The sequence below is a fragment of the Quercus robur genome, chromosome 11 (genome assembly GCF_932294415.1).
Source record: "Quercus robur chromosome 11, dhQueRobu3.1, whole genome shotgun sequence".
NCBI lineage: Eukaryota > Viridiplantae > Streptophyta > Magnoliopsida > Fagales > Fagaceae > Quercus > Quercus robur.
The window spans coordinates 54,275,978-54,289,806 of NC_065544.1; the positions used below are offsets into that span (position 1 = coordinate 54,275,978).

Here is a 13,829-nt window from a genome sequence, read left to right on the forward strand (position 1 = left end):
ATGGAGGTGATATGATAATTAAGAAGATTTCAAGTAATTCATTATCAATTAATGGATGACCCTATGAATTTATCTGACTCAGTTGCTAACATTGAAGCAACATAGGCGAAATCCCTATCAATGTGGAATTAAATGATTGTTGGTGTTAAATGCTAAATAAATATATCTTATTAGCAGGAAGATAATTTCTTCCAGCTTTTAGGAGGGAGACCCTTGTTGAAAATTATTTGGCTTGATTCAATAGTTCTGTCTTTGCATATGGACAGGTATTGTTTAGATTGCTTTTTTTTCTTTTCTATTTTGTTAGACAGGAAGCGAAAATACTTAAACCATTTGGGGTCTGGCCAATACCTTGTTGGTCTTGTGTTTTTGAGAGACTCTTTGCCCGTACAAATGAATCTCTTATGTATTGAGCTCATTGAAGCTTATATCATTTTATTGAACTATAGTTCAATTTTTTATTTTGTATCATATTATTGAACTATCAAATATCACAATCAAATATATTACAAAAATTATCAAAATTTAGGAGTTAGAATAACTTACTCCTTAGTATCCAACCTATGATATTTCAATTAGTGTGGCTTGAAAAATCTCACCTCAATACCAGTGACAATTACAGCATACACCCCTGGCACAATCAAAATCCCACTTAGAGCCATTCCAAACAACCCTCGTGTCCAATTAAACCACCACATTGGGCTATATGCCTCTGGTTTCCTAATCTTAATCCACATAAAACATGGAAGAGCTAAAGTTAGAGGTAATGAGAAGCCTCCACTAAGACATTGAAGTTGGCTTCCATAAAATGAGATGGCGACGGCTGAAAATAATCAGAAGAACCCAAAAATGACTCTGGCAATTGCTCGAAACCACCACGGACATGGCTGCTTCATCCTGCTTGTGCGTATATACTCTATGCCATCAAATATTGGCATGCCATGGAGTTGGAAGGAGCTTACAACACTAAGTATGAGCAATATGCTTTGTTAATCCTACAACAAGTTCTGAAGTTTCATGCCGGTGGAACTTGAACAAGGCTATTAACATGCCCCCTTGTTTTGGTATCTGTCACCGCAATAAAAAATTTAATTCTTAAGTAAATATACTTAAGAAAATTAATCGAAGAGAAGGGAAAAACTGGGATTCAAAGAAAGATTGTTAGTATAAATTACTAGATATAAATTTAACACATAATGATTTGAGTTTGAAGATTCTTCTCAAATAAAACACTTGTGATATTATGGATTTGAAATAATATCTACTTTTAATCATTTCAAATCTACAAATCAATAAAGCTTAATTTTATCCATAAATTTCATCAATAGAAAAAAAAAAAAAAAAAAAAGAATTGTCATTTCATCTTAACTTGAAGTTATAACTAAAAATTGAAATCTATATCTTTCTCTTTAAATAACCATTGATGAACTGTTAAGGACTAGAACAATTTGAGAATTTTGATTTTGTAAAACAATTATAGGGATATATGAAACAGAGAAAATAAATAGTACCATATTTCCATAAGCCCAATAGCCTTCAATTGCAAGGGGAAATAAGCACATTGCAATTGGAAGATACGCAGATTTGACACCCTTCCACATTGGCACTTGTGATGGATTCTTTTCACTTGAAGGCATGGAAGCCTGCAAAAATTCCAATTAAAAAAAAAAAAAGTCCATTGTCCCACAGATATACATTTAATCTCAATAATCTCTCTCTCTCTCTCCCTTTCTCTTTGTTGTAAGTTGACTCGTCAATTTAAAAGACTTTTATAAAGTAAAATTTATAGTATCAGTAGCGTCATAATACCTGTATCTCTAGTATAAGATTGTGACCTCTAAAGGCCAAAGCAATGAACCCAAACGCATTAACAACACCCAAAATCCTAGAAATTTTGGGTATAAGGGCTTGATATCTACTGTAAGTGTTTCTGTACTTCTGCTCAGGATATCTACGGCCATTGAATAAACCATAGAAGTACCTTTAAAATACTAATGAGATATAAAAAATAGTTATATATCTCATTAGTATTTTGTGAGTTTGGCTAAGTCTTTTCGACTTATACACTATACAGCATGGAATGCTTACCAAATGTAGCTCGGCAAAGATGAAAGTATCTACTGTAACTTCGCTGATTCATGGAGTTGTACTAGCAAATAGATGATGTAGTAGCCACATGAATAGTAGAGTCAAGCATATGATACCCCATGTCCTGTACCACCAAATACAAAACAATAAGCCAGACAACTTTTTTTTTTTACTCCACAATTATTGAGTTGGTAAGTTATCAATAGTAGGCAATAAAATGGTGACCTGGCAAATATGAAAATCAATAACAATTTATCAACTAAGCAAGTTTTAAAAAGGTCGTGTCACTAGCATTACACCATAATTATGTAAAACACTTCTTCAAAAAGTTTGTTTTGAAAAGGTTTGGATTTAGATAGTTCTTGTGACCCCTTGATCAAGTATGCTATACCAAACTTATGCACCAAATATTTGCTTACCACCCAAGGTCAATGGAATGCAGAATAATGGAGAAGAAGAATATTAATTTCAAATAATAAATTTTTTTTTTGAAAATAAAAAATAAAACAGTTGAGAAGGAAGCTGGTAAGAAGGTAACACATTTAAGTACAAGCTATAAAAAACGAAGAGAATGCTGCAAACAACATCCTGAACTTTCGGTCAAAATCAACCTAAACCCCTAATTTTCTGATTTGAAATTAGAAGCCACTAAACTTTGAGAAATACCCAAGTTGCTCCTTAATTTAAGGATCTAAATCTAAGTATTGAAGTGGTTATGGAATAGGTTCAGCTCATTGCACTCTTTTTAACTGCTTGCATTGATGTTCACTTGGACCATGGTCCTGCCACAAATAAAAGCCTTTATTTACTAACTCAATATATTTCTCTCATGATTTTCTAACTCGATATATATTAGTTTTTGTTCTACAATACCCACTACCTACATGCGGTGTCTAGATGAAACTATTATCATTGACTAAAACAATTTCAAATGGCTTCAGTGGCATGTCAAACTCATTTAAGATTCATACAGATCATGGTTTTTCTTGCATTTTCTTGCATGTATCTGATCTTATAGAATTTTCAATTGCTGTGGCGGCCCAACAAACTTGGAGGCATAAGAGTATAAGACGATATATTTAAATGATGCATTTTTGCTATTACTTAAATAATATTTTAACTAATATTTAATATTATAATTTTTTTATAACAAAAATCCTTTTTTTTTTTTTTGGGTGATATTCTTTTTTCTTTTGAAAAAAATGCTAAAGTTGTAACAAATTTTACTACAAAACTTACAAATGTTGTAACAATGAATGTGATTAGTAACATTTCAAGAAGATAATAAACAAATATTTGAATGGATGGTGTTAGGGATATAAATTTTATTACATGAGGCTTGTATCACCAATTACAAAGAGTAATTTAAAAATACATTTAATAGGTTGTCGACTTTCACAAATCATATTAATTCGCAAATCAATTTATAAAAGTTTTGAAATAAAATTTATAGTATTTCTAGCATTTTCTTATCTGAATTATTTCTTGTGATTAGTGACACATATTTGTAAGATTCATGTATTTAAAGTTGTATTATCTCTAGCATTACTCAATTTTTTGAGACTTCTTAGAATTAGAGGAAAAAAAAATGTAAAACTAGGTTTTTTTTTTTCTTTTAAATATATCAAATTTTGCCCCAAAATTTTATGGCTTTTCTCTATTAGGGGGCCTTATTACACAAATTCAGTTGCACCAACTTCAATGAGTTCATATAAATTATAATGCTACCCTAATATATGCATATTCACCCCATTTTCTCTTTAATTGGAGAAATTCACTTTTCTTTTATTTTTGATATCCCGATTCCAAATTGGTTATGGGACTTGAATATACAACTGCATAAATCCTAAATTGGAATGAAATGAAAAAATTGACAAAGAAAAACAAAAGAGTCTTTGAGGGGCCATTGGTAACTAAATTCTTTTGTATTTTCCAATGCACAAAATTGAACCTGTAGGTATGATTTTAAATAAATGAATTAACAAAATAAACTACGTAGTGTTACAGCAAATGGCTACAACTTTCATGACTCAAATGGAAGTCACTTGGTGGCATGATTCATAATTTAGCGTCAATTGTCCAATGACATTACATAATGTCGAGAATTACTAAGGAGAAATATATTCTTAGCTTATCAAATGGAAGATATTAAGGTGAAATATATTCTTAGCTCATCTATGAATAAATTGCTATATAATTACCAAGCAAAAATGTGAGGGATAATTCTGCAAGCACAATCTCTGAACCTTTTTAAATTTTAATGGAGTTTCTACTGCCAGAAGTTGAGATTATTACTATTGAACTGTGAAGAGGTTGAAGTTTGAAGATTGATGATGGGAATTGGGAAAGTGGAAATTATGTGGAGTAGGTGAGAGCAAAAAAGCAGGGTTACTTTTGTCTTTCTTTTCGAGCAAACATTTTTACGCCTCTTTTCTCTCCATTTCGGAGAGACAAGTTTTGTGTGGACTCGTGTGAAAAATGCTCGGGCCCCATCTAAAAATTTTCCCCCCACAATCAAACAACACACAAAGGACCCCTTCGGCATCTTATTCAAGGGCCACTAAATTTTGAAGAATCCAAGTGGGAAGTGAAAGACCTCATGACGGATACAGGGTGGAACTTAGGCCGGATCTCCTTTGTGCTCCCTTTAAAGGTGAGTCTTATGATCCACACTACTCCATTTCCTTTAGTAGGTAGAGGAAGTGATAGCTTAGCTTGGCGGAGTAATCCTAGAGGTGTTTTTTATTTAAAGAGTACGTATAGCCTTGTCAATGGTGCTGCTCAAGATCCATCCTTCTCGGCTAAATGGATTTGGAAAGCTAACATTCTGCCTCGAATTAAAACTTTTATGTGGCAATGTACTCATAACAACATAGGAGTGAAGGGGTGTTGATGATAAATGTCCTATATGTCAAGAGGGAGTAGAAACTGTGATGCATGCTCTTAGGGATTGCTCGTGGGTTAGATCAATTTGGAGGCACTTGGGAGTGCTGCCTTCAGACCAAATTTTTTGGAGAGCAGATTTGCAAGAGTGGTTGGTTTACAATGGGAACGCTAAGCTCAATGGCACGACTGGGAGTATGCCTTGGAAGATGCTTTTCCCTTTTGCTTTGTGGAACTTATGGAAGAGTAGAAATGGAAGTGTTTTTAGAGGGAAAAATCTGAATCCAAATTTGGCCAAGGAGGTAGTTAGTCAAGTGAGGGAGTTTTTGTACTGTGCTTCTTCTCCTAGAGATTTGGCTCGTCGCACCATCAAAGGAGTTAGATGGGAGAAGCTACAGGTGGGTTGGGTTAAATTAAATACGGACGGGGCTTCTAAAGGTAATCCAGGTTTGGCAGGTTGTGGAGGAGTGGTGAGGAATGAGGATGGAAGGTGGATTGCGGGGTTTGCTAGGCGTATAGGGGTGACTACTAGCTTTGTGGCTAAACTATGGGGGCTTCGGGAAGGTCTCTTACTTTGCAGCAACTTAAACGTCCATTTTCTAGTCATTGAGCTTGATGCTAAAGCTGTGGTGGATGTCTTTCTCAATCCAAACTACCAAAATAATGCTATCTCACCTATCTTGGAGGATTGCAAGCAATTGTTGCTCCGGTTTCAGCAGGTTCAGCTTAAACATTGCTTCCGTCAGGATAATTGCTGTGCGGATTTGTTTGCTAGGATGAGTTTTGATCAAGTTACAGAGTTTATTTCTTTCAATTGTCCGCCTGTGGACATTAGAGGTATTTTAGAAGAGGATGTAGCTGGGCTGTATGTCTGCAGTTTAGTCTTGGAATAAAATCGTCTTTTAACCAAAAAAAAATACACAAATCTATTTTTTCTCCATTATTTTCTATTCACCGTATTCCACTTTCAACCATACATACCCTCCATCCACGTTAAACAAGGAAACAACTTGCTTTTCTTGGGCCACTTACATCAATTTTTATAATGCTTGTGTCAAAAAATATATTATTAAGCTTTTGGGTTAGGCGTAGGCCAGAACACCACATATCAAATGCCATATATTCAATTATCCTTAGAGCATCTCTAGTGGCCTCTTCAAATTTTTGTACTGTTCGAAAAGTGAACAGTTTATTTTACCTTTTGTCTATCTACTTTTTTAAATACATTTTCCAACAGACTCTATATTCTTTTCTCTATCTCATTTAAATATTATTTTTTCATTCTTCATTCATTTGATTACAGAAAAAGTATGTGAAGGGTGAGTGATTGTCCAAAATTTGACACTATAGTTTAGGATTTCAATAGAGAAGTGTGAGAGAATTATTCGGACAGTAAATCATTAACAAACAACTTCCAGTTATTGCCAAATATGGTTAAGAACATCTTTATGATGAAACGTCAAGAATTTGCCAAGGCTTATATATATTATATATATAAGTAGAAAAAGCTTTCTTCCGCCTTTTTTTTTTTTCAAATATATATATATATATTTTTTTTTCCTTTTTTCTTTTTTCTTTTTTTTTTTTTTTGGCTGAGAAGTGACGGAGAAGCTCCGCGTTTATTTTATTATTGTTTGGGGTATTTGCTTTTCCGTGTAATGCTTTTTACGTCGGCAAGAATCTGCTTTTTACGTCGGCAAGAATCTTTCCTTTAAGCTATGAGTCTATAACCAACTGTCTGAGCTAAATATTTCCACAATATTTTCACAATAAATTATATAAAGATAGTTTTTACTGATTTTAATTTGAACACATCACTTAAATATATATTTTTTAATCAATATTAGTTAGTAACAATCCAATATTTAAGATTTATTATAAAAAATTGTAAAACTATTATAGTAACATTTCTCAATTTTAATTCCTTATTCTTCATTTTATTTTTTCCTTTTTTCTTTTTTTTTTCATCCACACGTTTCTTTTCTTTTCTTTTTTCCTCTTTTTTTTTCTCCTCCACACCTCTCCCTTGTCTCTATCTTCTCTAGCACTTCATATGGAGCTCTATCCTCACTTTTCTTTTTTCTTTTCTTCTCTAGCAGCACTTCGTGTACTCCAGAGCATTCAAGAAGCTCTCTCTCTTTTTCTCTCTCTCTCTCTCTCTCTCACACACACGAAGATCGTCGGTGGATGGCAAAGGCTAGAGGGCAACCTTTTAAATCGGCGTTTACGCATACCTGTCCTCCTTCCACCACCGCATATCTTCATTCTCCTCCTCCTTATGTACGTCAATTTGACAACATAACATAAACTCTTGTTTTCAAAAAGGGAGAAACAGACAGCCAAAATCCTAAAACCTTAAACTTGGTCCCTTCGTGAATCTTCCTGATGTCTCAGACTACTACAACAACAGTGCGTGAGCTTCTTCCAGAAGACGTAGTGGAAGACATCCTGGGTCATCTCCCAGTCAAATCCTCAACCCGATTCAGGGGTGTTTCGAAATCTTGTGACTCCATCATCACTGACACCACTTTCATTACCAGACACTTCAAGCTCAACCTTAACCAATCAGAATCATTGATATCCACAAACACTCACAGTGGGTATTTGCTATATACTAAAAAGGATGAGAATAGTTCATCATCTTCTGAACAATTGTGTACGGCGGTTTGCAACAACGACCGCACATTGACCCAGGTTTCTAGCTTTGAAATCCCCTCTTTTTTTGACGAATGCAAAATAGTTGGTCTCTGTAATGGCTTGCTCTGCCTAGCTAGTGATGAGAAAGAACTTTGTCACATTATTTATCTGTGGAACCCAAGTATTAGAATGTTTAAGAAGCTTCTAGCTACTCCCTTAACTGACGAGGACACCATCTCCGTTATTGGACTTGCTTATAATTCTCAAAATAATGACTTCAAGATTCTGAGACTTCTGTCTGTTTTTCTGGGACAAGAGGCCGAGGCCGAGATTTACAGTTTGAGTACAGATTCCTGGAGAAAGGTTGTAATATCGATGGAGATCTTAGGAGGGTATGAACCCAACTTTGGAACTATTGATATTTATCCACCCTGTATATTTTTTAATGGAGCTTTGCACTCTGTAGCAGCCAGTAGTCACCACGTTTTCATTCTGTCCTTTAACGTCAATGATGAGAGCTTCCGTGAGATAAAGTGGCCTCCTACTTTCTTGTATTGTGTGCCTGGATATTTCACTGAACTTGCATTGTACAAGGGATCCCTGGCTGTTTTCATTTACGGAAATAATCATCAGGGTGTCTTATGCCACATATGGGTTATGGAGGAGTATGGTGTGGCCGAATCTTGGACCAGAAAATATATGGTACAAATGGATTGGTTTTGGGATGGTCATTTCTTTGGCTTTGCTGATAATGGTGAACTTTTGATTAAGAATGCCTTGGGGCTGGTTTCAATTGACCTTGAGAGTCAAAATCGGAACATTCTTGCAATTGAAGGTGCTGATTGGGTGGGTTCCACAACTAATTCGATGGAGAGCTTGATTTTACTCGATGGTTGTAAGTAAATGTGAAAATTCACTTTAGCTATTATATCACTCTCAGTTCTGCCACCATCATTGTGAAAATTAACTTTAGCTACTATTGCTTAATTTGTATATAACTTTAACTAGTAATTTTGATCCTGAAACTGAGGTTGTAATTGTTTCCATCCTTGAGTTTAAGAAATTTCTCAATATGAACGGGTGAAGTTAGCTAAATTACATTTGCGGAATGATCAAATGGGGACTTCATATGGCTAAGCCATTCTGTTCTATTGTGCTTTTGCCATTGACCATACCAAAACCCTTTTGTCTAATTGGTCCGCTTAGAAATATTTAGTTCCATGGCTATTTGTGATAGAATATAGTTGTCACTTGTTCTTAGTCCAACAAATAGCAGTAGCTGAAATTTTGCTTCCTTTCAGACGTTTAAAACAATGGAATCCTAATTGACCATAATTTAACAGTGGCAAAAACCAAAATTGCATTAATATTACTAGTAGGTGTTGATGTAACAATGAAGTAGGACAGATTTGAAGTACCTCCGATATGCATGTATTGGACTTTAGATAGAAAAGTGGCCTTTCATTTGAATTATCTCTCATGGCTGGAGATGTATCCAATACGGTCTCCAAAGAGTATCTGGAGATTACAAAATGTTTTAAATTTTGGATACAGTCTGATATGTTGTGGATGCTGTCAAGACACAGCCTTGATACAATCTTGATGCGGGAGTTGCTTAAATTGGGAAGAAAAAACTAGTTGGTTTCACTTTGAATGAATCAAAACTCAAAACCCTTCTCTTGTTTTTCAGTAGACTCTCTCTCTCTCTCTCTCTCTCAGATACACACACATACACTTCAATCTTATACCCACTCATCAATTGGAGATGAAGCTGCAGATTTTAGGCTTAGTGCATTTGTGCATTTTGAAAATGTTTTTGAAGGATTCGATGCTTGTAATTTATTTTTGAATCTGATAAATATTCCTAAAAGTGTAGATGAGATAATTAATTGTTGTATATCCTAGTTATAAAGCCAATAGCAGTGGTATAAATGGGACTTCCTCGTCTCACTACTGATGTTGGTTATATATATATATATATATATTCTTGTTTTTAGGAGTTTCCATTTCTCCATATGCTTATTGTATCTTGTGTTGGTATTGATGCTTCCTTAGATTAATTTGAATCATGGTGCTAATTGTCATCAAGTTTTGTATGGGTGAATACTGCCTTTAAATTCTACTCTTGCACCTTAAATTACCTATTAACAATAGAAAAAAGGGAAGGAATTGACTGAAGTTAGAGAATTGAATATGGTGATTCAAGCGTCTTATCCCTGATTAAGGAGTTGCATTGATGTAGAATGTTGTTGTAGTGTTATGCTAAGAAGCTTAACACTTAGGATTTAAATTAATTAAAAAGCGGCAGTGGAGATCTCAGGATTTATTTTTGATGATTTAAGTTAGTTTTAGACCCAAGGGGGAGGGGAAAGACTGTCAAAATTTTGATTGTAAGGTTATTTAAAAAAAAAAAAAAAAAAAAAAAAAAAAAAAAAAACATATTTGTGCTTCGTCACTTTGAGACATTGAAGGATAAAAACTTAAAGTACCCCGGGCCCCAAGCTTTTAAGCATCTTAAGCTGTAAGCTATATTTCATAGATGAGATTAAAACATAAAAATAAGGTCAGGTTAACATCATGTCTCACATCTGGATTCATTACTCTTCTATGAGGTTTATGCATAAGGCTTGCCATTTGCGAGATTAATTAAAAAAAGAGTTGTTATTTAGAAAGAGTATTTCAAGCTAATAGCTCCTACGTTTCATAACTTGTTCTAATTATTCTCAAAGATTGTATTAATGTTAGTATTAATAGTTAGAGTTCCTGCTCACATGCTGTTTTTACTTGTGTTGAATCCCGATGCAAGTTAAATGCTATCCACGTTTGACAATTATAGATGATTGGGTCATTAATTGCTATTTGCTATTTTTTGATGTATGAGTCAGATTTTGTTCTGTTAGAGAGCTTAAAATGTAGATTTATAAAATATGAAAACACAGGGCTTTTCTGGCCTAGTAAGCAAGCATTTTGTGAAGTTATTTAGTTCAGCATTTGATAATGAACTTGTTACTTAGAATGTCAAAATGAAAAACAAAATTATTCCAAACACTGTTTGGTGCTATTGAGCTGGGAATGTGCTTTGTGCCACATAGCTTCAGAGAGTGAAACTAAGGAAAAGCCTTCCGGTCATCCATTTTTGGTACATGGATACTCTTTCCTGTCTAACTTGAAAAACTTGGTTGGCCTACTTTCAAACACCTTTTGTCTTTTTGGTTAGTTGTTTGTTAAAATGGAAGATGCCTTTGGTCCAAATTATGTGAAATCTCTATTAGGGGTGTCTTTTGGTCTATCTGTGGAAGACTTATAATTCGGCCTGGGTTGCTAGGCAGGCCTGCCAGGAAGGGGGTGTGTTACATCACCCTAATTAGCATATATTTTGTACCCACTTCCTTACTTATGTGTATTTTGGATTGGATGCTTTAATAAACCAAACAAATTGTAAATATCTCTGTTTCTTTGTTGTTTCTATGCCACAGAGTAGCAAGGAAGATGGTTTAAGCACCTGCAAAACAAGCAGAATAAATCTTGTTGATCTAGCTGGTTCAGAGCAACAAAAGTTAACTGGTGCAGCAGGGCCTCGTTTAAAGCTAACTAGGAATATTAGTAGATCCCTTTCACAGCTTTGGTATGGTGAAACATATCTTCTTTATTGTCTTTAACGTGAAGGTGCATTTTTCTTATAGTTTACCAATTGGTCAATATTGCTGTATGGACAAATCTGCCAAAAATATATATGAGCAATTAGGTTTAATATGGCATAGCACATATTTGAGTTCTCAATGATGTCATCATGATTGATCCATCCACCTTCAAAATTATTTCCGTAATCCTATTTATTCAGAATGGGTGGGTTGATTTCTTTCCTATAATTCAATGCTACATTGAAGGAGATGAGATGTTAAAGAAATGCAAAATAATGGAGAAGGAAGAATATTAATTTCAAACAAATTTTTTTTTTTTTTTGGAAAATAAAAAGTAAAACAGTGGAGAAGGAAGATGGTAAGAAGGTATCACATTTCAGTACAAGCTATAAAAAATGAAGAGAATACTGCAAAAAACATCCTGAACTTTCGGTCAAAATCAACCTAAACCCCTAATCTTTTAATTTGAAATTAGAAGCCATTGAACTTTGAGAAATACGCAAATTGCACCTTCATTTGAGGTTCTAATTCTAATTATTGAAGTGCTTATGGAATAGGTTATGCCCACTACACTCTTTTTAACTACTTGCATTGATGTTCACTTGGACCATGGTCCTGCCACAAATATAAAGCCTTTATATTCAAACTCGATATATTTCTCTCTTGATTTTCTTACTTGAAATATATTAGTTTTTGTTCTACGATACACACTACTTACATGTGGAGTCTGTACGAAATTATTATCATTGACTAAAACAATTTTTGATAGCTCTAGTGGCATGTCAAACTCATTTAAGATTCATAAAGATCATGGTTTTTCTTGCATCTATTTGATCTTATAGAATTCTCAATTGCTAAGGCGGCCCAACAAACTTAGAGGCATGAGGCGATATATTTCTAGCCTTTTTGTTATTACTTAAAAAATATTTAACTAGTATTTAATATTATAATTTTTTTATAACAAAAATCCATTTTATTTATTTATTTTGTAATATGCTTTTTTCTATTGAAAAAATGATAAAGTTGTTACAAATTTTACTACAAAACTTACAAATGATGTAGCAATGAATGTAATTAGTAACATTTCAAGAAGATAATAAACAAGTATTTGAATGAATGATGTTAGGGATATTATAAATTTTATTCCATGAGGCTTGTATCACCAATCACAAAAAGTAATTCAAAAATGCATTTAATAGGTTGTTGACTTTCACAAATTATATTAATTGTCATATCATTTTATAAAAGTTTTAAAGTAAAATTTATAGTATTTCTAGCATTTTTTTTATCTGAATTATTTCTTGTGATTAGTGACACATATTTGTAAGATTGATGTATTTAAAGTTGTATTATCTTTAGCATTACTCAATTCTTTGAAACTTCTTAAAATTAAAGAAAAAAAATGTAAAACTAGTTTTTTTTAATTTATTTAAATATATCAAATTTTGCCCCAAAATTTGATGGCCTTTCTCTAGTAGGGGCCCCTAGACGATGGCCTAAGTGGCCTAGGACTAGGGCCGGCCCTGTGCTCATACTACACAAATTTAGTTGCACCAACTTCAATGAGTTCATATAAGTTCTAATGCTACCCTAATATATGCATATTCCCCACATTTGCTTTGTAATTGGAGAAATTCACTTTTCTTTTGTTTTTGATATCCCGATTCCGAATTAGTTATGGGACTTGAATAGATAAATAAATTCTTTTGTATGTTCCAATGCACAAAATTGAACCTGTAGGTATGATTTTAAATAAACGAATTAACAAAATAAACTACGTAGTGTTACAGCAAATGGCTACAACTCTCATGACTCAAATAGAAGTCACTTAGTGGCATGATTCACAATTTAGCATCAATTGTCCAATGACATTACATAGTGTCGAGAATTATTAAGGAGAAATATATTCTTAGCTTATCAAATGGAAGTTATTGAGGTGAAATATATTCTTAGCTTGCTAAATAATTACCAATAAAAAAATGTGAGGCATAATTCTGCAAGCACAATCTCTAAACCTTTTTAAATTTTAATGGAATTTCTACTGCCAGAAGTTGATATTATTATTGTTGACCTGTGAAGAGGCTTGTGAAAAGGCTGAAGTATGAAGATTGATGGCGAGAGTTGGGAAAGAGGAAATTAGGTGGGGTAGGTGAGAGCAAAAAAGTAGGGTCACTTTTGTCTTTCTCTCCCAACAAGCGTTTTCACACCTCTTTTCTCTCCATTTCGGGAAGACAAGTTTTGTGTAGGCCCGGGTGAAAAATGCATGGGCCCTACCTAAAAATTTTCTTCCCCAAGCTTGTATTAATGTTAGTATTAATGGTTAGAGTTCCCGCTCACATGCTCTTTTACTTGTGTTTGAATCCCAATGCTAGTTAAATACTATCCATGTTTGAGAATTATAGATGATTGGGTCATTAATTGCTATTTGCTATTTTTTTGGTGTATGAGTTAATTTTTGTTCTATTACGGGGCTTAAAATGTAGATTTATAAAATATGAAAACACAGGGCTATTCTAGCCTAGTAAGTAGGCATTTCATGTAGTTATTGACTTCAACATTTGATAATGAACTTGTTACTTA

The 13,829-nt window shown here is 33.7% G+C and overlaps 1 protein-coding gene across 1 annotated transcript; it reads left to right on the top strand.

Moving 5' to 3' along the window:
- Positions 1-7,053: 7,053 nt before the first annotated feature.
- LOC126706187 (F-box/kelch-repeat protein At3g23880-like) lies at positions 7,054-11,388 on the top strand. The gene is made up of 2 exons (XM_050405506.1): positions 7,054-8,503; positions 11,085-11,388. Coding segments are annotated over exons 1-2 (1,149 nt in total). The 5' UTR covers positions 7,054-7,356; the 3' UTR covers positions 11,087-11,388.
- Positions 11,389-13,829: the final 2,441 nt, after the last annotated feature.

Excerpts from the sequence above, each read along its gene's own strand:
- LOC126706187 (XM_050405506.1), top strand. The coding sequence starts at position 7,357 with ATGTCTCAGACTACTACAACAACAGTGCGTGAGCTTCTTCCAGAAGAC.